At 49.5% G+C, this 22099-nt stretch overlaps 1 protein-coding gene across 3 annotated transcripts in view; it reads right to left on the bottom strand.

The window, feature by feature from the left end:
- Window positions 1-22099, bottom strand: part of CEMIP (cell migration inducing hyaluronidase 1) — a 165318-nt gene that overhangs the window by 29782 nt on the left and 113437 nt on the right. For all 3 annotated transcript variants that reach the window (XM_065906575.1, XM_065906573.1, XM_065906574.1), the window contains 9 exons: window positions 16899-17074; window positions 14553-14762; window positions 7604-7809; window positions 6762-6831; window positions 5344-5472; window positions 2783-2868; window positions 1636-1767; window positions 383-418; window positions 147-302 (listed from right to left, as the gene is read on the bottom strand). In XM_065906575.1, coding sequence (XP_065762647.1) covers window positions 147-302; window positions 383-418; window positions 1636-1767; window positions 2783-2868; window positions 5344-5472; window positions 6762-6831; window positions 7604-7809; window positions 14553-14762; window positions 16899-17074 — 1201 coding nt within the window. The remainder of the gene's footprint in view (window positions 1-146; window positions 303-382; window positions 419-1635; window positions 1768-2782; window positions 2869-5343; window positions 5473-6761; window positions 6832-7603; window positions 7810-14552; window positions 14763-16898; window positions 17075-22099) is intronic.

Below are 22099 nucleotides of genomic sequence, written 5' to 3'. Positions count from 1 at the left end.
ATGTGAGTTTGAGCAAACTCCAGGAGATAGGGAAGGATAAGAGAGCCTGGTGTGCTGTAGTACATGAGGTTGCAAAGAATCGGACACAACTTCATGACTGAACAACAACAGGCAGAACAAGGAAGCTGCCGCGCTTGCAAACCTACTGGCCTATGGGGAGGGTCCTTCCACTGTGGTCCAAGCCACCGGGACCCCAGATCCTGTTGTCCATCATCTCTGTGCCAACGTTGCCACTCTCGCCGACAAACAAGCTGTTCTTGATCTCCTGCTTAGAGCCATCATCATAGGGGAAGGTTCCACCACTGCAGAGAGAAGGTGTCTGAGATGAGATGTCTGGAGACAGCATCCCACAGGGGTCAGGGGCAATGACCACTGCTCTTACCTGGCCAAGGTCAGGCCAATGCCATTGTCAGCAAACCTGGGGACAAGAGCAGACAATCAGACAAGAGCATCTCAGACTTAACACACATAAAAGAGAGGAGCTATCATGCATCTAAGCCTGTTCAATGTCCCACATGTGCATTTTCAGTGAAGTCCTCACTGTAATTCCTTCTCCTCTGGATGTGTGTGTGTGTGTGTTCATATGCTCAGTTATATCCGACTCTTTGTGACTCCATGGACTGCGGCCTGCTGGCCTCCTATGTCCATGGGATTCTGCAGGCAAGAATACTTGAGTGGGTAGCCATGCCCGCCTTCAGGGAACCTTTCTGACCTAGGGATCAAATGTGCATCTCTCAAGTCTCCTGCTTTGGCAGGTGGGTTCATTACCACTAGCGCCACCAGGGAAGCCCATGTCTCCTTTAAATCAATCACAATAAAATGGGTAAATACACTTATTTCCCACGTATAGTTTCTGGTGTCCCTTTAATTTTGCCAAGCGGCATGTGGGATCTTAGTTCCCTGACCAGGGATCAAAGCCATGTCCCATGCATTGCAAGGCAGAGTCTTAACCCCTGGAACACCAGGGAAGTCCATGATCTCCCACTTTTAACACCAAAGGCAGACCAGGAGGATATTTTCCACTTCTCCTTTAGAAGAAACCCCAACTCAGCTGCTTGTCCCTCTGGTTCTTGTCCAGTGTGGCCATAGCTGTCCACGGGGACCGTCTATCAGAGCTCGGGGTCCCTGTCTTCTTTCTCTGAGCTTGGAGTCTGATGTGCTGCTATTTCAAGTTCCAGTTCAACTGCTCACCTTGCAGGAAATACACTCAACAGAGAGTCAGTGTACCATGTCTAAGATGGACATGAGGGTTTATATCTCTGAGAAACACGGTCAGAAATAAATGCGACTAGGGATCCAGCACACAGGAGGTGCCTGGAATGTGCTGGTTTCCTTCTTCCTTCCTTCCTCCTGCTGACTGGTGATATGACTGACTTTGTGACCAGAGTCAAGCCCAGTGACTATTTGGAGGCAATCATGACCCACAGCCACTGAAGTGGTGGACAAAAGCCACATGCTGCCTCTAGCAGGCTTTCTGGGTCACTGCCTGCTGCCCTTCCATGTCCCTGCCTGGCTGGGCAACCAGAAGGTCAAACATTGGTCTCTCTGGACTCTTCTGTCTTGCTTGTGTCTGTCTCCCACCCGGGGGAGGTGGGGAGGAACGTGGTCTCCATACTGTGCCCATGCCTCACTCACCTGCAGCTATCCAACCACACGTCCCCGCCACGCAGCCAGGCCCCGTGATCTTGGTTCTTGTAGGCAGTAAAGTATTTGATGATGGCTGGCTCCCGGGGCTTCAGTGGATCGGCGTCCTGGTGGGGGCTGTATCTGGAACACACCGTGGGGAGGCACGGGTGACTGAGTTGTTGAGGAAGGGGTCCTCTTGAACTGACTGCCCTTCTGGGTGGTGGTGAGCTTCTCTCTGCTTACAGTGCCCAGAAGACTTGGGCTGAAGAGCAATCAATCCACCCAGGCTGTGCACTGCAATGAGCTTTCTGAGCCTGATGCCAAAGTCAGAGGTCTTCTCTTCAGGCACCAGCCCCGTTCAGCCTACAGACATGTCGCTTCTCTTGCTCATCATCGCCTTGAGGACTGCTCCCCCCAACCCTGGTCCTAAGGTGGGGTCAAAGCCCTGGAGAAAGTTCAGACTGCCAGTCTTAACCCTGGCACTTGATGCAGACCAGGAAGGGGAGTCTGAGATGCCCTGCTGTCTACTCCCCAGGGAGTAACCTTGACCTTGTGCCTTTTCTGGGCTGCAACATCTTAGCCACCAAATGGAGCACTGAGCCTGGATGTTCCTGACATCCAGTCCAGCAAAAGTCTTCCACTGGGAGGATCATGTCACTGGAGTTGCCTACTCTTGACAGAGACCAAGCACCTTGGTCTCTTTAAAGGGTACTGATTTTCCTAACTACCTGGAGGTTTGGACGGCATATTTTAAAAGCAGCTCCTGGCCTTGGGCTGAGCTCCAGATGTATGTATAGGTACAACCTCAGTGTTTCTGCCTATTAAATTGATGGCAAAATTCCTCCCTTCTTTTCTCTTCTCTTCACTTTTTATATCCCAGCCCTGTCAACTTATTGAAAAGCAGATATTGGATTTTGCTGATTTTTCTAGAAACCTCTTGAAATTTCTTTTTCCTTACAACTGCTGAAGCCTTGACCCTGACTCAGATTTGGCCCCACTCAGGTTTTCCCATAAAGTAACCCCAGCAGCGAGCTCCATGCACAGGACACAGAACATGCCAAAAGACACTTGAAGGATGAATGAATGAGTGGATGAAGGGAATAGGGCTGAGTCTAGAGGTCCCCATGGAGTGCATGGACTCCCCAAGGTTGATTACCTGGCAGAGATGATGGAGAGGAAGGGCCTCTTGTCTTTGGCAGAGGCCTGGGTGGTTTTGACCCCGTTGTCTATGATCATGCCAGCCTGGGGAGAGGGGACATTTAGGGACACATTATTATGGACTACAGGCAGCAGGCATCTTCTCACACCCAGCCTCATGGTATAATCTTGAATGCTCTAGTAAAACCAGCTTTGCTCTCAGAATGTATTAATAGAGATAGGGGGGTCTGCAGTGAGGGAGGTGAAGAACATGGATGGTTCTGCATGGCTCAAGTAAAATCTGGAATAAGGTGTTGTCTCTGAGGTATAGATGAGGATGCTGAGGTTTAGATGGGGTTAAGTATCTTGTCCAAGGACATACAGCTAAGTCTATTATCAGAACTCACACTGCTTTGGGCAGTTATAAGTCCAGGTTCCAAATTAAAGACAATAGACATGCTATCTTGGGAAATGTGTCTGCAATGATACAAAGAAAATGCTGAGCTTAAGCTTTGTCTTTACCTTGGAGCAGGGGTCTTTCATCCTCCCCCAGTTTTGTCTCAGTTTTTGCCTGACTCAAGGGAAAAAAATCTCACTTTCTTATTTGGCCCCCAAGGTGTCCACTTTGTCAGCCACAGGTGAGTGTGAGTCTAGGCAACCAAACAAGGCTGTCCAGGGTAGCTCTGTTCAGTCCACCCTCAGGGTTGGATTCCCTCGGCCTGTTAGGAAGGTTTGACTAACATCATCTCCTCTTTATATAACTGACGACGCTGGCTACTGTGATCTTCAGCTGGCGTATAATTAAGCGGTGGGGAGGTGAGTGAGTCAGGAGAAGCAGGGCTCCATCCTCAGCACGTTCTTCATAAGTGTGACCTTGGGTAAATCCCATCACCTCTGGGGCTTCAGTTGGCTGATGACACTAGGGTCCTACTGTGAGGACCAAATAAGACAGGCCAGGTGAAGAGCCCAGGGGCAGAGCCCTCACATGGGGACATGGGGTCAGTGCTCACGTTGGCACGGGTGCCCACGCCATGTGCAGGGCTCCTCCTGGCTCAGGCCTCAGAATCCATCCAGCTCGAGGATCTTCTTTGTCCCCTTCCCTCCCTGCCAACTTCCTCAGGGCCTGTCCCTCCCTCTGTGCCCAGGAGTCCTGGCTACCATCCTCCCTCGAGTATTCCTCTCCTTTCCAACCTCCCCAAACACCAGGGTCCTGTGTGGCCCAGCCCCTGTTCACGCGGAGGCTTCTCTAGGAAGGGGTCATGACAAAGGGCCAACAGTTGTCTCTCCACAGCCCCTCTTCCCCCACAGAGATGTGGCCCCTAAGCCTGCTCTGCAGAGAGATGGCTCTCCCAGGCCCGCAGCAGCCTCAGAAAAACCCACCTGGAGCTTGTGCTAATTCCCTCACCTCTGTCCAGGTGGCCCTGTTACCCTCCCTGCCTCCACCCTTGGTCCAGGGAAGCTCGTCTTTCTTGGCTTCTAGGACGTGACACTGCCCAGGGTCCTCCCTCTGTCCACACGGTCTAGCCCTCCTCTCAGGACCACTTTCCCCACCCCACTTCCCAGATGGAAGCACAGGGCTGTTCTGAGATTATTTCTTTACACTTCTCTCTAGTTGAATCTCTTTTTTTGACCCTGAATGCATCCAATCCCCACTAAGGGTCTCAGTTTCCTGCATCGGCACCTCTAGGAAGAGGACCAGAAGACCAGCCTTGACATTCCAGACTCTTTCTTCCACAGACGCTGTCCCTGCATCCCCAAGGCCACCTCCATCCCCATCACAGCATCTCTGGTCCCAGCCCCACTTCTAGACTCCATTCCTGCATGACCATGACTCTGGTCTTGATGTTGTCCTTATTGGGGGTCCTGGGCACCCTTGAGATCCTAGTCCCTTCCCCAGCACCTCGCTTGGGGCTGGACTCACAGAACTGTTGTTGTTTATTTGCTAAGTAAATAAACTCTTTGCGGCTCCACAGACTGCGGCCTGCCAGGCTCCTCTGTCCATGGGATTTCCCAGGCAAGAATACTGGAGTGGGTTGCCATTTCCTTACGCAAAGAACTACTGATGAGTAAATGAAGGTGACAGAAAAATTCTGTTTTCACTTGCCTCTTTAGTGCTGTATACCAAGGGAAACAAAGGGAACAGAGGGAAGGATGCTGACGCTACCTCTATCTTTTCTCCAGGACCAGGTACTTAACTTCTCCAGCTCATAGGACCTGGCTTTTCATACTCATCCCCACCACATGTGCTGCAAAGTCAATCTCAGGTGCCCCAAGCAGGGGCCGCCGGGAGGAGTAGCCTGAGTGATGGCGCTTCCTGCCTCTCCTTTTGGCTCCGACCAGTTGCCAGGTGGAGGTGAAGGCAGGAACAGCCACAGAAGAGCCTTGCTGAGGACAGCCGGGACCTGGGAGGCCACGGAAGGCTGCTTTGTGTCCCACAAGGCCAAGGCTAGGAATGCACTTGCTCCCGGCTGTCAGCAGTAGCAGTGCTAGCTCTAACCCTGTGCAGGCCTAGGAAGACTGTGCAGGCCTAGGAAGACTGACCAATGGGCTGGCAGGGAGGCGCAGTCTGGAAGCACTTACCCGGTAGTTGGAGTGCGCTCGGTTGTTAAGGAATTTCCCCAGTGGAATGTGCTCTGAATAACCCGGGGAGTACATGCCGGCCGAGGGGCCCGTCGGGACATGGTGAAAAATGAACCAGAATCCAGTTTCCTGATGGAGGAGAACACGGGGGAAAGGCACAGAATTCAGCACCAGGGAGCTTCTTGTGGGGTAACTGTATGGCCCAGACTTGGGGTGAGCCTAGTGCTATTACCCAAACGGCCCCACCCCCCACCCCCAGACACACCTGCAGAGAACAGTGAAAAGTATGAGGCAAGTATATTTTGTGGGTGGGTGGGGCTCCATCCTGACTGTTAAAACCCTTCATGGGGTCCTACTGTATCAGCCATGGGAAACAAATGGCTGGATTTCAGAGCTACCTTGGGTCCATCGCCACCCCCTCTCCCAACACAGAACACGAGGGTCGCCTGAACTTTTTTCTTAGCTTTTCCCTTTTATTCCACAGACATGGAAGCTGAGAACCAGAGACAGCAGCTGACCTGCTTAGGACCCCCGGGAAGGTGAGCAGCACAGAGGGCTGGGTGAGAGGCAAGCGGGGTAGACAGAATGCTGTGTTTGGACCCTCTGCATGTCCCTGCCTGACCTTCCTCCCCATCAGCTGGTAGGTCATAGCACAAATCTCATAGGGTTGATACAAGGTTGATAAATTACTGGAGTTTATGGGATTTCCCTGGTGGTTCAGAGGTAAAGACTCCACACTCCCAATGCAGGGAGCACAGGTCCAATCCTTGGATGGGTAACTAAGATCCCACATGCTACATGATGTGGCCAAAAATAAATAAAAATAAATAAACGTGCACACACAGCAACACAAAATAATTTTTAAAATTATTATTAAAGTGTGATAACAATTTTAAGTTATTGGAGCTTAGAACACTGATATGCCAGGCATCTAATAATGAGTTATTACCATGTTAGCTATGATTATCAGTGTGACAAAGGGCCAGAGGCATCACTTAAAACCGAGTCCACCTGGACTTGCCTGGTGGTCTAGTGGTTAAGAATCCACCTGCCAATGCAGGAGACACAGATTTGATTCCTGGTCTGGGAGCTAAGATCCCACATGCTTCAGGGCAACTAAACCTCTGTGTCACAACTATCTAGAGCCTGTGCTCTGCCATAAGAGAAGTCACCATAATGAGAAGCCCTCATACCACAACTAGAGAAAGCCCGTGCACAGCAATGAAGACCCAGTACAGCCAAAAACAGAAAAAGAAAACCAAGTCCATCTGCCTCCCAAGCTGGCCCTTCCCTCCTCACCCTGCTCCTGTCTGTGTAGCTCATATGCCTTGGGGCTCAAGGCATATGTATTCCATATGCTGGACCTGGCCGTCTCCACTCCCCCCAGCCCCACCCAAGGCAGGGATGTTTCTGCTCACCTCAGATCCCGCAGCAGCACAGTTTATGAGGTTGTTGTTGGGATTGGCCATCCAGAAGGTGGACACAGCACTGTTGGCAGGAGCAGAGATGGAGCGGCATCAGACAGAGGGCCACGGGCACCCGTTCTGCCGTCCGGGGTGGAGGGATGCCCCAGGTCAAGGGCTCTAGTGAAGCTTCAAGGAACCTCTTAGTAGTGATTTGAGAAGCCCTTGATTTGTTGATCTGAAACCTAATTTTCTCATTAAAGTGGTGTGCATTTACACCCCTAATATGCTCAAAATTTGAATGGGGTCTGGCTCTTGATGGTAGAAGCAAGTTTGTGGGTTAAATCTGAGATGAATCCTAGAATAAATGAAAATAAGGGGAACCCAGGAAAGTGGCTGTTTCTAAGGGAGAGACCCTGGACTCAGAAGGGTGACTGCATAGGAAGCTCTGTTTCTCTGTCTCTCTCTGACTCTGTCTGTCCTTGACTCTGTCTCTGACTCTGTCTCTCTCTCTCTGACTCTCTCTCTCTCTGGCTCTGTCCTGACTCTCTCATGTCGGGAAGCACACTGGGCAGCTGGTACCCAGGCGTACAGGCTGTGGGCACTGAGGTGGCAGCCTGCTTCCTCTCCTCAAAGGAGCCCTGTGTGTCACCCAGAAAAACCCAAGAATGAGAACAGTGGTCTCTCTGGACAAGACCAGTGCCCGTGAGGCCCAGTGAGAAGGGAGAACAGAAAACACACTGTGCCTGAGCAGCTGAGAGCCTCAGGTGGTCAAGGCTGCAAGGTCCAGGCCACACAGGAGCCCAGGACCAAGGAGTCAGAGGCTGGTTGCGAAGTTGCGTGAGGGAGATGCTTACTTGCAGTCCTGCCGGGGCTTGGGGATGTACCCCGGGTAGGAGTCCTCCGTGATCGTCTTGCACATCTTGCTGTCTCGGTCAGAAGGGAGGAGGGTTCCAGACTTGACGAGGAGGCCGAGACAGTGGTCAAAGGTGTTGCGCTCTTCTGGCCCATCTTCCGTGAAGAAGCAGTGGCCCAAAGAGTTATAGCCTACAACATCCTTGACCTGCCAGGGTCAAGACAGGGGACAGGTCACCCAGCATCATCACTTATTTGCTCATTCATCCATGCCACACACAAGCACAGCCTCAGGCACCACCAGGCTCTGAGAGGGGCACTGGGCATTTGAAAATGGACCTGACATGGGTGTTGGGCCTGGGGAGGGTGGGACAGGGCGATAGAGCCAGACTTTAAAGTCCCTTCCTGCTGGAGATGTTGTGACCGAGGCTTCCCGGGGTGGGGAAAAGGACGAGATGTTAGAATGGGCCCAAGAGGAGACCATGGACGAGGTCCTGTGAGCCTAACCTGGTGAGGACACAGCAAGTACACTGCTTACAAGGACTGAGAGGATTTCACCAAGAGGTCCCCCAAGAAAGGGTGGTGGGGAGAGTGCCACCTGGGGAAAAAGCACCTGAGCCAGGCCAGCTGGGCTTACTGTAGTAAGACTGGCTCCTCACTCTGCCCTCACCCATAGACCCAAGCCAGCTTTGAAGCCCACAATCCATATCAAGTCTCATTTGCAGAAAGCCAGAAAGGGTTGCAAACTCCAGCTCTTCAATATCCTTCTTGGAATCACAGAGTCAGGGGGCTAAGCCTAGAAACCACTTGAAAACATGAAGAGGCCTGGGGTACAGTCTCTCAGACAAGTCTTTCAAGCTCTCTCCAGCACACTCTCCCCACCTCACAATGAAGGAGTCCAGCTCCAGGATCTCCAAGGTCCCTTCTGGGTCTGAATCTCAATGAACTCATCGATCTGAGAGCTCGAGGGTTCTCAGAGGGCCTCTGGGTGGAGCTTTACCTCCTTGTCTCTGGCAGGACTCTGCTCATCAGCATCCCTGCTCATCAAATGGGCATCCTGGTTCAGTTGAATGGCCCAATCGAGATGCTGACTACCTCCCAAGGTCCCCTGTCCACAGTGGGGTGTGAGGATAGCAAGAAATACCTCACTACCTTGACTGAGATCTTCTGTCCCCATCCCTGCCCCTGGGTCCTTACTGCCCAATGACATCACCCAATCAGGGAAACTCTTGCTCCCCTATGACATCATTCAACCTGATGCTGCAACAGGCCCTGGAAAAAAATTCATATATCACCCCCAAACTAACATCTAACTCCCCCTCCAGCACTGCTACCATTCAAGGGGTTATCCTGTATGTTATGGGATGTTCAGCAACATCACTGGCCCCTACACACTAGATGCCAGCCGAATCTTCTCAGCTGTGACAAAAATGTCTCCAGACATTCATTTCCAAGTATCCTATTGGGATAGGCTTCCCCGGTGATTCAGGTGGTACAGAATCCGCCTGCAATGCAGAAGACATGGGTTTGATCCCTGCATTGGGAAGATCCCCTGGAGAAGAAAATGGCAACCTTCTCCAGTATTCTTACCTGGAGAATCCCATGGACAGAGGAGCCAGACGGGCTACAGTCCATGGGGTTGAAAAGAGTCGAACACAACTTAGCGACTAAACAATTCCATCGGGAAAGGGAAGTGACAAAATTGCCCCTGTCTGAGAAGCACTAATCCAGGGTAAACTCCCCCTTCCCTCTGAAGTCTCTTCTACGACAAATCTTACCTACTCCCCCAACTCCCACGCAGCCCTGCGCTAGAAGTATCCGGAACTAGGACCCTTCGTGTCCCAGCACTGGCCTGGGCGCTTATACCTTTTAATCTTGCTGAAATCTTACATAAACCAATAATGATATTTTTTCTTTTAGAGATGAGGAAAATGAGACTCAGAAAGGTTGAGTGATTTGCCCAAGGTCATGCAACCCACATGTGCGAAACCAGGGCTGAAACCCCAGTTTTCTAACTGTGTCCATTCACCCGTAAGGGTGGGTCACAGGCACAGCTGCCCTGTGCCAGGCAAGCTTTCTGTTCTCTCAAACAAGTATCACCCCCTTGATCTTTGATAATAGGCAAGGGCGTGGTTTTGAATGCTATTCAGTCCCTCAATGAGCATTTTAGTTAATACCAACCAAGGTCATGCAATGGGACTGCTTCCTTTCCTCCTAGTGAGCAATGAAAGTTTCTTATAAATAGCCTGGGCAGACAAACCTGGGAGGAAGAGGTGAGAAAGCATGGACTGCTTGTCCTGGCAGGGACATCTGAGAGCAAGTTCAATGCCTTCACTTTACAGAGGAGGACACTAGGGCCCAGAGGAGGGAGGTGGAGCCGTGTTCAGACCCGGGCCTCCTGCCTGCCGCCCACAGTTCCTCTTAAATCCCATGTACCCAGTTGCCAGTTGTCTGGATCATACTTTGGTTCTCATTCTTTGGATTCAAGTGAATAATGAATACATTCTTATTTTAACAAATGCCTGAAAAAAAAATTCCCTCCTCTTGAGTTGTGCTCTGGAGAGAAAAATCTTTATTGAAAGGAATACAAATAACTCTTATTTGCTGGGTGTGAAATGCTTTACATATATTATCTCATCCAATCCTCATCCAACTACTATTCCCTTTCGACCGATGACACCGAGACTTAGAAAGTTACCCAAGTCCCTTCTCTTGCAAGGACGGATGGAGACTCGCCTCTCCATCTGTCTGATCTTGAAGGAGGAAACTAACAGAGCTGGACTCCATCTTAGGCCAGGCTGCTAACATTAGGCTACACGCATGGTCACCCTCCCAGTGGACTCTGTACTTTGTGCCCGGTGTCTATAGAAGTGGCATACCAATGGAAAATCAGACAACCCCCCCAATAAAAGAGTCTCAGGACTTATACTTGGATTCTCCATCGCCTAAAAGAATATGCTAATTATCTCTGTAACAGAACAAAGTGGTAAATTCCATTATGCTTATCAGGATATGACCACAGGCCTATTGATAAATATCCACTGTTTATCTAGTCTTGTGACACATGAATCATGGGTTAACTTTGATCATATCTCTCTTTTATCTTGTCCAGACTAGTTTCAAGGAATTTGGGGAGGTGGGTTTGAGCAAGTACACTTAGGGTATATAAGGTTTTCACAAAGACTGGTCGGGGACCTTGGCTAAGAGAAGACTCTGCCTTGGGCCCGCCGGTGTAATAAACTGCACTCCACTATCTGCATTGTCCTTCTGAGTGAGTTTGTTTCCCTGAACATGTGGCCACAACAATCTAAACTTTGTGTACGAACCAGTTCTCAACAGCACCAGAGAAAAAATGCTCCTGTCTTGTGTTGCATTTCTTTCTTCTCTTTAGAAGTGGGGTGAAGTAACATATGGAGTCAAGAGAGCAGTGTGATAAGGTAGAAGAAAGACCTGGGCTGGGAGTGGAAGACACAAGTTCAAGTTTGGCTTCACCACAGACTTGCTGTGTGATTTGTCTGAGTGTCCTTAGGGAGACTTTTGAAATCCCTTCCAGCCCTAACACTGGATGACTGTTCTTCCTTAGAACACTTCCTAGAATTAAGACACTTGAACTGTGATCTGGCTTGAGGTGGGTACATACAGATAGATGACAGATAGATATGTGGGTAGATAGATAGATGTTGTTGTTCAGTCTCTCATGTCTGACTCTGTGACCCCATGGGCTGCAGCATGCCAGGTTTCTCTGTCCTTCACTATCTCCCAGAGTTTGCTCAAACTCATGTTCATTGAGTTGGTGATGCCATCCAACCATCTCATCTTCTGTCACCCCCTTCTCCTCCTGCCCTCAATTTTCCCTTCGTCAGGGTCTTGTTCAGTGAGTTGGCTCTTTGCTTCAGGTGGTCAAAGAACTGGAGCTTCAGCTTCAGCATCAGCCCTCCCAAGGAGTATCCAGGACTGATTTCCTTTAGGATTGACTGGTTTGATCTCCTTGCAGTCCAAGGGACTCTCAGGCAGACAGCAAGGAGCTGGATAAACAGACACACACAAAGGGACGTGTGGTGTACCCACTGAATCCTCATGAATGTTATCCGGAAGCAATGCGTACACTCCTGGCCATTCTCTTGCCCAAACTGCATTTTTCCTTTGTTCTTCTGGATATCTTCCCTCATGATTGAGATCATGAAAGTGATTCCTGACAGCTGTTTTAAGTCTTCAACTGTTGTGAAGTGGAGTCTAGGCATGAGATTTTGAGGGGTAAAATTCCTCAGTTCTTAGGAACTGCTTCAGTTAGAGTGACCATGTAGTTTATTGTCTCAACCAGGACATTTTTAAGAGTGAAAGTGGGAACTATTAATACCAATTAACTATCAACTATTAACTATAATTAATAATTATTATGTTAATAATTATATTAACATAACTACTAATTAACTATTATTTATTAGTAATTAATTTAGGGACAACGGGTGTAAACTGGAACTGTTTGATGCAAATCAGGGCATAGGGTCACCCCAACTATGAGGACTTCCTCCTGCAACCTGCACACAGTATGAAAAGGAAATGACTGAAACAAATACAAATAGGGGGAGTGGATGAGATGCATTGGGAGACTGGGATTGACAAATAAATATTACTCTGTATAAAACAAATTCATGGTGATATATGGCAAAAGCCATCACAATGTTGTACAGAAATTATCCTGCAATTAAAATAAACTAATTAATTTAAAAAAACAGATAACTAATAAGAACCTACTACACAGCTCAGGGAACTCTACTCAGTGCTCTGTGGTGATCTAAATGAGAAGGAAATTCAAAACAGAGGGGATACATGTGTATGTACAGCTGATTCATTTTGCTGTATAGCGGAAACTAACACAACATTGCAAAGCAACTCTACTCCAATAAAAATTAATTTAAAATATATAAACAAATACAAACAGAAGTGAACTGTATACTTGATTCTGCCTTCTAGGGTGAGTATGATATAATTCGTCTTAGTGAGAAACTTGGCCACAAGTGTGACCTCATTAAAAGGAAGACTGTAACTTCTGAGCTTCGCCATTTCTGCCTCATCTTTTTTTTTTTTTGAGCTGCTAAGGAAAAGAGCTTTGGAGTAGGCCGCGATTTGTTTTGCATCCTGTGTTAATGAGCTTTTGAAAATGCAAATACAAGTTGGAAAAGGAAGCGGAGAACTCAATCATTCTGCCTAAAGAGGAAAAGAGTGAGTTTCTAAGGTGGCCCGGGACAGGTGGGGGAGGGCACGGCACAACCCCCACAACCAGGTAGAGGGAGGGAGGGCTTGAGAAGAAAAACCAGTCTCTCCATTTCCCGTTGATGTCTGTGCTAATCTGTGATGCACACTCCGCAACTCCGTCCCACCCCACCCTGGCCCATCTCCTTCCCACTCTGCCAGGGGAAGCCCTAGCCTCTGAACCTTTGGGGGAAAACAAGGCCAGGGGTCTGTTTTCCTCATTTGGGCTCAGGAGGGAAGGAGAGATGAGAGCAGCTCATGAATCAAGAAATGAGTAAGGGACTTCTCTGGTGGTCCAGTGGTTAAGAACCTGCCTGCCAGTGCAGGAGCCACGAGTTTAATTCCTAATTCAGGAAGATCCCATTTCCCCTGGCTTCTCCACAGTTTTTGTCTCCATGGAGATGCTCCCTTGCAGCACTGCCCTGATAGAAGCCCCTGAGCGCGGCCCTCCAGCCCCACCCACAGCACTTTCTGTGCTCTGACCCCCTCCTCCACATGAGCCTGTTCCCCATACGAGGCTTAGAGAGGGTGAGCAATTTGCCCAAGGTCCATAGATCAACACCTGTACCAAGCCCTTCTAGACTATGCCCCCAAACCCATGCTCTCCCCTTATACTGATGAGTGGCTCTGCTAGGAGAATTTACTATAATTTACTAGGAAGTGGTGGGCATGGTGTAAACCAGAGTAAAGCCCACCTTGGGGCGGGAGTGCTATGACTTTGCCCCAGTCCATTGTGGCCAGGCAGGAATGTGGGTCTAGTGTTGCCAATTCAGCCTACTTCTCAAAGGAAGCCAAGAATCCAAGATTTTATGTGAAATCTCTCCATTTTCAAGTGATGAAAACTCGTTCAAATGTTTCTTTAAACGCTTAAGCCAAACAAAACATATCTGGCCACTGGGTTCAGTTTGCTGGGCGCCATTTTGTGACATCCGGTTTAAAAGTTCACAGAGGATGTGAGTTTGGTCCATTGAAAGAAAGTTCCATTTCATGTAAAATTATCAAATGTTTCTCTAAACATGATACAAGCCAAGCAAAACACAAACTGGATTCAGCATGCAGGGTGCCATTTTGTAACGTCCAACTTTAAAATTATGGAGGATGTAAGCTGAGTTCACTTAAAGAAGGATCAACTGAGTGTAAAAATTAATCTGTGCAAATCAAGACAAACCACACACACACACACCAACTTACTAATGAAGGCATTTTCCCCAGTGCTTATTGCTCTGAAGACACTTGGTTCAACAGAACAAAAGGGAAAAGGGCCCACTCCTGCCACCGATACAAGCCCATCAGGCAGGCTTGGCATGACCCCTGCCTCATTTGCAGTTAAACAGATTCGTCATGACGCACATTCATGGAATGATCCTTGAGCAAACCAAGAAGCAGAAGAGCTAGACTCCCCATGACCACTGAGTGCCCACCCATCTCTGTACCTTGGTGCCCTTTAGCAAGGACACACCCTTATTTTCTCCTTCTTCTTTGGTGGGTTACCTCTTCTCAATTGATATTGTTCTCAAATCTGAGCCAAGGCCAGCCAAGGCCATCCCCAATGGCCCTGGACCAAGTGACTAGATCTAAAACATCCCACCATTGCTAACGGTCCCTGGGCCCAGCAGTGAGCAGATTGGCATCAGGGAGGGAAATGAAGGAAATGAAGGGGCTCTGAATGCCTTGCTGCCCTGGGAAGGAAGTGCTTACCAACAAGCCATTGGAGCCGTGGACGGTGACACAGCGGGAGAATGTGTGGTGGATGGAGAGATCCTTGACATATGTGGGTGGGTCATAGCCTCCCTTTTCATCCACATCGCCTGCCAGGTGGAAGTGAATTGGGTACTGACCAATCAACTGCTGGCCCATGTGCTTCAGCTCCACGCCCTCCAGGTGTGCGGCCTTGAATCCCAGTGCAAACTGGCAAAGCAGAGCCCAGAGTCAGAAGGGGTCCATGGGGTTGCTCCCTGATCCCCCTCACTGGTGCCCACATTCCAGAAATGCACATACACGTGTAGTCCTCAGAATGTTTCACTGAGCCCCACCTCAGGGACTCAGTACATCAAAGACATTCGCTGCAAATAGGCTGAGATGCCTGACTCTTCCTACCTCACTGGAGACAGGGTGCTGCTGACAATATAGTGATGTGCAGGGCAATGGATTGTGTGGGATCAAGAGGCTCAGTAAGAATGTGCAGTGGCTGGGGTTAGCCTCAACCTTCTTTTCCTGCCTCCTAAGCTACTGAACATTATGAGAAAGGGTTAACCCTGAGATAACCTGAGGGATGCTGGCAAGAAGCGCACCCTAGGAGGGTTAAGGAGTCCAAGAGAGGATGGACCCTGGGGCAGTAAGAGCCCAGGTTGTGGTCCACCATCTGAGGCCCTCTCCTGGCTGGGGAAAGGGGAAGCTGCGCTTGGGGTCTTCATCAGCCTGTGACTCTAGTAGTGTGTGTGTGAGCTGTAGGGTGTTCCACACGCTTATGTCATAGTATACTCAGAGCCATTCCTACACATTTCAAGGGACCCACTTGATCCCAACGAATGTCTATACTCCAGCAACTCACCATAAAAGCACAGTTCAAAAACAACTCCTGCCCCAGGTTGAGCTCTGCTAACTTCTACTAGGGAAGGATGACTTCAGGACATGCTAACCATTCCTTCCAAAAACAGGTGGCCATTGAAATGCCGACTCTAGCAGTGGCTGCCCTGGAGAGCTGTGTTAAGAATGATTCTGGGGACTAGTTTGGGCAAAGTGGGAAGGAGTGCTCTGGTCACTCAGGGATTTACTCCCAAGATGGGAAACAGGATTGCAGCAGCCTGAATGACATAAACCTGCTATTTTTGCTTTCATCTCTCTAATGATTTTATACTACCACCCCTGCCCCCTCTCCTCCCCAGACACTGATTGGAAATATGTAGAAGTGATATTGAAGGTTGCAGTGACTGGGATGTACTGCTTGAATTTAATGAGCAGGGGCCGGAGATGCTAGAAATCTTATAATATAGACCGCTGTGACCAAAAAAAAAAAAAAAATTGTCTTACCTATGCCAGCAGGGACCCCATGATGAACTGTTTCATTCAATTATTCCTTTCTGTCAGATTACTTAAAAAGTCTTATCCTTAGAGGATGATTTTAGCTTCAAAAGAATTATCTTTACAAAACTTCAAGGTACTACTGTTATTCCACCAGTTTTAACATCAAATCACTGGGAGCAATAGCTTCATGAAGAAGGCTGGCGTGTCTTAGGATAGTCAATATGCCAGGTACAGGCACTTTATAGAGAGATGCTAAAGAAATTCCCCTATGAGGTGAATGCTAGGAAAACAAGAGCTCCAGTGAATTGATACCATTTTTCTTTGTTGCACAATGAGAACCCCTGCAGCTCATCATCTCTGCCCTGGTCTTGAGTCTCTACTGGGAAACTCACAGGTAAATGTGAAGCTAGAACTCTAGTTCTCTTGCTTATCACCCTCTCTGTATTTTAACAGTGTACGTGTGTGCTAAGTTGCTTCAGTTGTGTCCAACTCTTTGTGGCTCCTCTGTCCATGGGATTACCCAGGCAAGAATACTGGTTGCCATGTCCTCCTCTAGGGGGATCTTCCCAACCCAGGGCTCGAACCTGAGTCTCTTATATCTCTTGGATTGGCAGGCAGGTTCTTTACCACTAACACCACCTGGGAAGGATCTATTATAAATGTGACTTTGTGTGAGTTAAATGCTTCTTCTTTTAGAAAGTCCTCAGAGTTAACTAATAAAGCAAGGGAACAGAAGCAATGATTGAAAATTGAGAACCATGAAGGCAGGAAGCACAGTGCGACCTGCCTGGGGAGTAGGAGATGTTCCTTGTCATCTTTCTCATCCCCAAGTACTGACAGGTGGAATTGCACACCAGTGGATAACACACAAGACTCCTCCAGCTTCCAGAGAGTACCCCTCTCTTGATCCTACCCCTTGCCTCCCAATCCTTTCCCTACCAAGCACCCCTGCCCCCAGGATGGCACCGTGTGAATCCTCCTGGTTGGGGTGATGGACTCCACCAGGTAGATTTGTCGTACCTTGATGTGGCCCCCAAAGGTGTCGAAGTCAAAGAAGTTGCAGAGGTGGTTGCTGTAGGGGTAGCACTCGTCCTCCATCTCCCCCATCACCACGATGTTCCGGCTCAGGAGTCCCACCTCGGCACGCATGTCCACACCATCGATCTCCTCCCCAATGTGCAGGTACATCGGCTTGCCTAGGGCAGAAGAAGGGAAGCAGGGAGCATCAGAGGTGCTGCCTGTATCCACGGTGCCTCGGACCTACCAGGTGCTTCCGCTGCTTCCATGGTACATGGGGTTGTCCATGACCCTGAGCCCCATTTTATAGAAGAGTGAAGCCCAGGGAGGTGAAATTACTTGCCTGGATGAAGAGCCAGCCATGAATGCTCACGACTGAAGCTCATGGCAGAAATGGCTATTTGTCCCCTAATTCCTACCCCCTTTCTACTTGTCAGTACGAGAAACTTCTATTTTAGCTGACACAAGTCTCGCCTGGAAAACCATACTCCCTAGTCTCCCCGCAGAGGCAATGCGTGCACCCTGCAGGTGGCTCCCGCTCCCCCCTGGGGGTGGGATGTGGGCACTGGTGGTGGGCCAGCCTTGCCTGTTTGAGAATATACCCTGGAGATGGCACAGCAACCAGAGGGAAGACACCTGGGCTCTGGATGATCCCACAGAGCTCACGCCCTAGACTGCCTACCAGTTGGGTTTCTTTCGGACACAAGATAAACCCCCTCTTCAGAGTCACTGCGAGAAAGGGAAGCCTGGTAAGCTGCAGTCCATGGGGTCACAAAGAGTCGGACTAGACCGAGAGACTGAACAACAAGAAAAACAACAGGCTGCCTTTAAATTTAGCTCGTCCCTGAGACTGCTGACTTGGCTCCTAGGTGCTGTCTCTTTCTTCTGAGGATATGATTATAGACAGCGACAACCTCTTGTGCAGATTTGCAGCCTGAACCATACCACGGACACTGCTTGGCTTTCACTGTGACCTTGACTAGAGCAGCAGGGCACGAGAGCTCAGCCCCTTGATACCACTGGTGCCCACACGCAAAGGCTGTGGTTGTACTGAGCCCCAAGTAGCACCCACTGACAGTGACCTCACCCTGCCCTCTCATCCATGGGCAGGGCTGGCTCCTCTGTCCAGTTCTTCACCTAGGTTACATCCCGTGGGAGGGTCTGCACTTTGTCGGAGGATGTTTATTGCCTTGGATTTCTGCAGACTCAGGGAGGTGGTGGTTTCTTTGAAGCATCTCAGTTCAAGATGCGAGACCAGTGCCTGGCAAAGCTGAGAAAATATTCCCTTTGGAATTGGTATTTGCCTCCTCTGGCTACAGTAACAACTGACCACAAATTTAGTGGTTTAAGACAACAGAAATTTCTTATTCTTTTTTGGTCATGCCATGTGGCATGTGGGATCTTAGTCCCCCAACCAGGGATGAAACTCATGCCCCCTGCAGTGGAAGTACGGAGTCTTAACCACTGGGCTGTCACGGAAGTCCAAAGACAACAGAAATGTCTGACAGTCCTGGAGTTCAGAAGTTCAAAATCTATTCCACTGGGTCAGCAGTCAGAAGTCGACAGTGCCGGTTCTGTTGGGAGGCTCCAGGAAGAGTTTGCTCCTGGCCTTTTGCAGATCCAGATAGTGGTCAATGTTCCTGGGCTGCTGGCCCATTCCTCCAATCTGCTCCATCGTCACATCACTTTCTCCTCTGACTCTGTCGTTGTGGTTCAGTCGCTCAATCCTGTCTGATTCTTTGTGACCCCCTGGACTACAACATGCCAGGATTCCCTGTCCTTCACTATCTCCTGGAGTTTGCTCAAGCTCATGTCCATTGAGTTGGTGATGTCATTCAAACATCTCATCCTCTGTTGTCCACTTCTCCTGCCTTCAGTCTTTCCCTCTGACTCTGACCTTCCTGTATCTCTCTTTTAAGGACCATTTTGGGTTTCCCTGGTGGCTCAGTGGTAAAGAATCCACCTCCAATGCAAGAGATGTGGGTTCAAGCTCTGGCCTGGGGAAGATACCACATGCTGCGGACCAATTAAGCCCGTGTTTCACACCTACTGAGCCTGTGCTCTAGAGGCCGGGGAACTGCAACTGCTGAGCCCAAGTGCTGTAACTACTGAAGCCTGCACACCCGAGAACCCATGCTCTGCAACAAAAGAAGCCACCACAATAAGAAGCTTATGCATTGCAACTGCAACTAGAGAGTTACCCTGCTCGCCACAACTAGAGAAAAGCTCATGCAGCAACGAAGACCCAGCACAGCCAAAATAAATAAATAAATATTTTAAGGACCCTTTTGATTTCACCGAGCCCACCCAAATAATCCAGGCTCACCTCCCATCTCATGAGCCTTAACTTAAGGACATCAACCATGTCCCTTTTGCCACCAAGGTGATATTCGCACACAACCCCAAGAAGCACAGCACCCTGCCCAGCCGCCTGAAGGATGAACAGAGTAAAACCCAGACTCTTGTGGGCTTATCTGCCATCACTCCCTCAAGGACTTTCCTGCTCCAACCAGACCCCACCACCCATACTACCCCCAGCGAGCCTCTGCTTTTTTACTTCATAGAGATTTTACCTAAGCTGCTCTCTCTGGCCAGGACAGCCTCCTCCCTTTGTCCATGGAGCAAGTCACTTTGTTCCTCAAGATTTAGCTCCTTTTCAGTGAAGTCTTCCCTGACCATGCTCAACATGAGCCTTCACATCTTGGGGTCCCCACAGCGCTCGGCAGAGCCAAGAAACCAGGCCATGCATCCCCAGATTTCCAACCAGCCCTCAGAGTGTATGCATTTCAGAGTTCAGGGGGCTCCTCTCGATTTGCCAGCCTCCACGTTAAAATATGGTGTGTCCAGGGACTTCCCTGGTGGTCCAGTGGTTAAGATTCTGTGCCTCTAATGCAGGGAGAGCGGGTTAGAGTCAGGGAGCTAAGATCCCACATCTTGAGTGGTGTGACCAAAAAAAAATAATGTGCAGACAGAATGGGAACCAGAGGTTTCTGTTCCTGGGGGCGGCCAGAAGGCCCTCCTCAGGAATTCAGTCTCAACACAATTGGAGGGGAGAGGCAGTGGATGGGGAAGACTGTGGCTCTGGAGCCAGGCTGTCCGGGTCAGAATCTGACTCAGATCATGGCTGCGGATCCCTGAACACGTCATTTAAGCTCCCTGAACCTCAGACTCTTTATCTATACAATGGAGACATTCATAGCATGCATCTCAAAAGGTAGAGATAGTTGTGAAATGAATTAATCCAGGGAATGTGCCCGGAACAGCCTTGGGCACATGGCAGGGGGCTAGTGTGACACAAGTGACACATGCGGCTATCCCCAAGCAAAGGCGTGACTCGAGGGCTCCCACCATTGGCTTCACGCTTATGATGGGAGTTCATAGAAAGTAGGTTTGACAGCTTTCTTGGTTCCATGGGCTGGGGTGGAGGGGTGGAGGAGGGAAAGAAGCCAGGGGTAGGGGGACTTCCAGGTGGATGGAGGCGCTGTGTTGATTAGAGTCCTGGGAGGAGAGGTGGGAAGACAGACTGAGAGCTGGGAGAATTCTCCAGTCCCACCGCCTCCTCCCCCGCCTGCCGTGGGGCTCCGTATCAGGGCTCTGACAGACCTCTCGGCTGCTTTATCTGCCCTGCCGCTGTGTTCACAGGCCACTCCCGGCCGCAATGCCCGGGAAGCTATGCGCTCTGCTTTCTCAGCATCCTGTCCTGTCTGCAGAATTCTCCCAGCAGGCCTTCACCCACCCTCCCTTCCTTCTCTAAGCCCTGATACAGGAAGGCCAAAGGAAGCGGGTATTGAGAGCGGGGGTGGAGGGGTTGAGAGGGGGGTGTGGGGTAAAATAGGCAGGCATGGCCAAGAGGGATTTGTCCCAAATAATCCAGAAGGGCTGTGAGCACAGACGATGGGTGGGAAAGGCGTGGGATGCAGAGGGACCCACACCCTACAGCTGGCCAGGTTCTACAATGTGCCCTCTCTGCAGTGCAATCACGGCATGGGATACTCTGGGCTCACGAGAAAAATGGACATCGAGGATCTTCCACCCCGTGCAGTGGTTCCTGACTTAGCATGATCCAGGGATTCTGGGGGAGGGGGCAATGGGGCCTGCCCTTCTCAGACCATGGGGACAAGCCCAGAGGGACTTGGGCTGGAGGGTCCCAGGGAGGCAGATTTAAGCTATAGAGTGCTCTAGAGTCCTCCTACTGTCTAGTCATCTTTGAGTGAAGATGCTGAGAATACGTAGCCTTCAAACCTGAGAGCTCTGAGTCTGAATCTTGGCTCATATCCTCCAAGCAGACTTGCTTAACAGCAGCAATCCCCAGAAAGTTCTGAGATGAAGGGCATGCTCTACTCCGTGTCATCCACTGGCCCCAGGTGGTCACTGAACTCTTAAAATCTGGCTAGTATGACTGAGGAATGGAATTTCCTTTTTTTAATTAATTTTAATTACATTTATAGAGCCATAAGTGGTTGGTGGCTACCATAGTGGAAACCATTAGTCTAGACATTTAATTTCCATGAAGAAAAGAAGAAAATGTTTCTTCATCTGGGTCATGGAGAAAACAGTAGCCCCCACTTTCTTATGTAATCATGGAGAGTGAGAAAGATGGTTCATGTAAAGTGTTTAGTACATCATAGGAAACTCAAAAAATGTTAATACTAATTAACAATAGTATTACTTAAAAGTGTGTGTGTTTTATATTGGGTGGTTACAAGCAAAGTGGGAAGTGGAGAATGAAAACAGGGTAGAAAATTGAAGACATTTCCCACTGCCATGTCAGGAGGTGTTGAGAATCCCACTGTGGTTGGCAAAACTTGGAAATATATTTTTTTTAGATGATTCACACGTTTTCATGACTTTGTTATCCCCATCTGTTTCCCATCAGAAAAGCCTTAAAATGCAAAAAGGCCTGTTTACTGGAATTTAGGGGCAGTGAGGAAAGAGGAGCCAGGAAGGCCGCGTCCCGCTCTGCAGCCAGGCTGGGGCGGAGAACACCAATTGGTAACTGGGTGGCGGTGCCATTTTGGAAAAGAACAAGGCAGCTGGAGTCCCCGCTCCATGTCACTGGGGGATGGACAGCCAGAGAATGGGCTTGGAGCCGAAGAGGAGAAATGAGGGCCTCCCCAGGACAGACAGACAGACACATACACACACCGTACAGATACCCTTCCCTGGGACTTTTCTCATTGTGGGGGGGGGGGGGCACTGTTTTC

Source organism: Muntiacus reevesi, chromosome 15 (genome assembly GCF_963930625.1).
Source record: "Muntiacus reevesi chromosome 15, mMunRee1.1, whole genome shotgun sequence".
NCBI classification, from domain to species: domain Eukaryota; kingdom Metazoa; phylum Chordata; class Mammalia; order Artiodactyla; family Cervidae; genus Muntiacus; species Muntiacus reevesi.
Note: the sequence above shows the minus strand (reverse complement) of the source record. Positions and strands in the feature narration are given on the sequence as shown.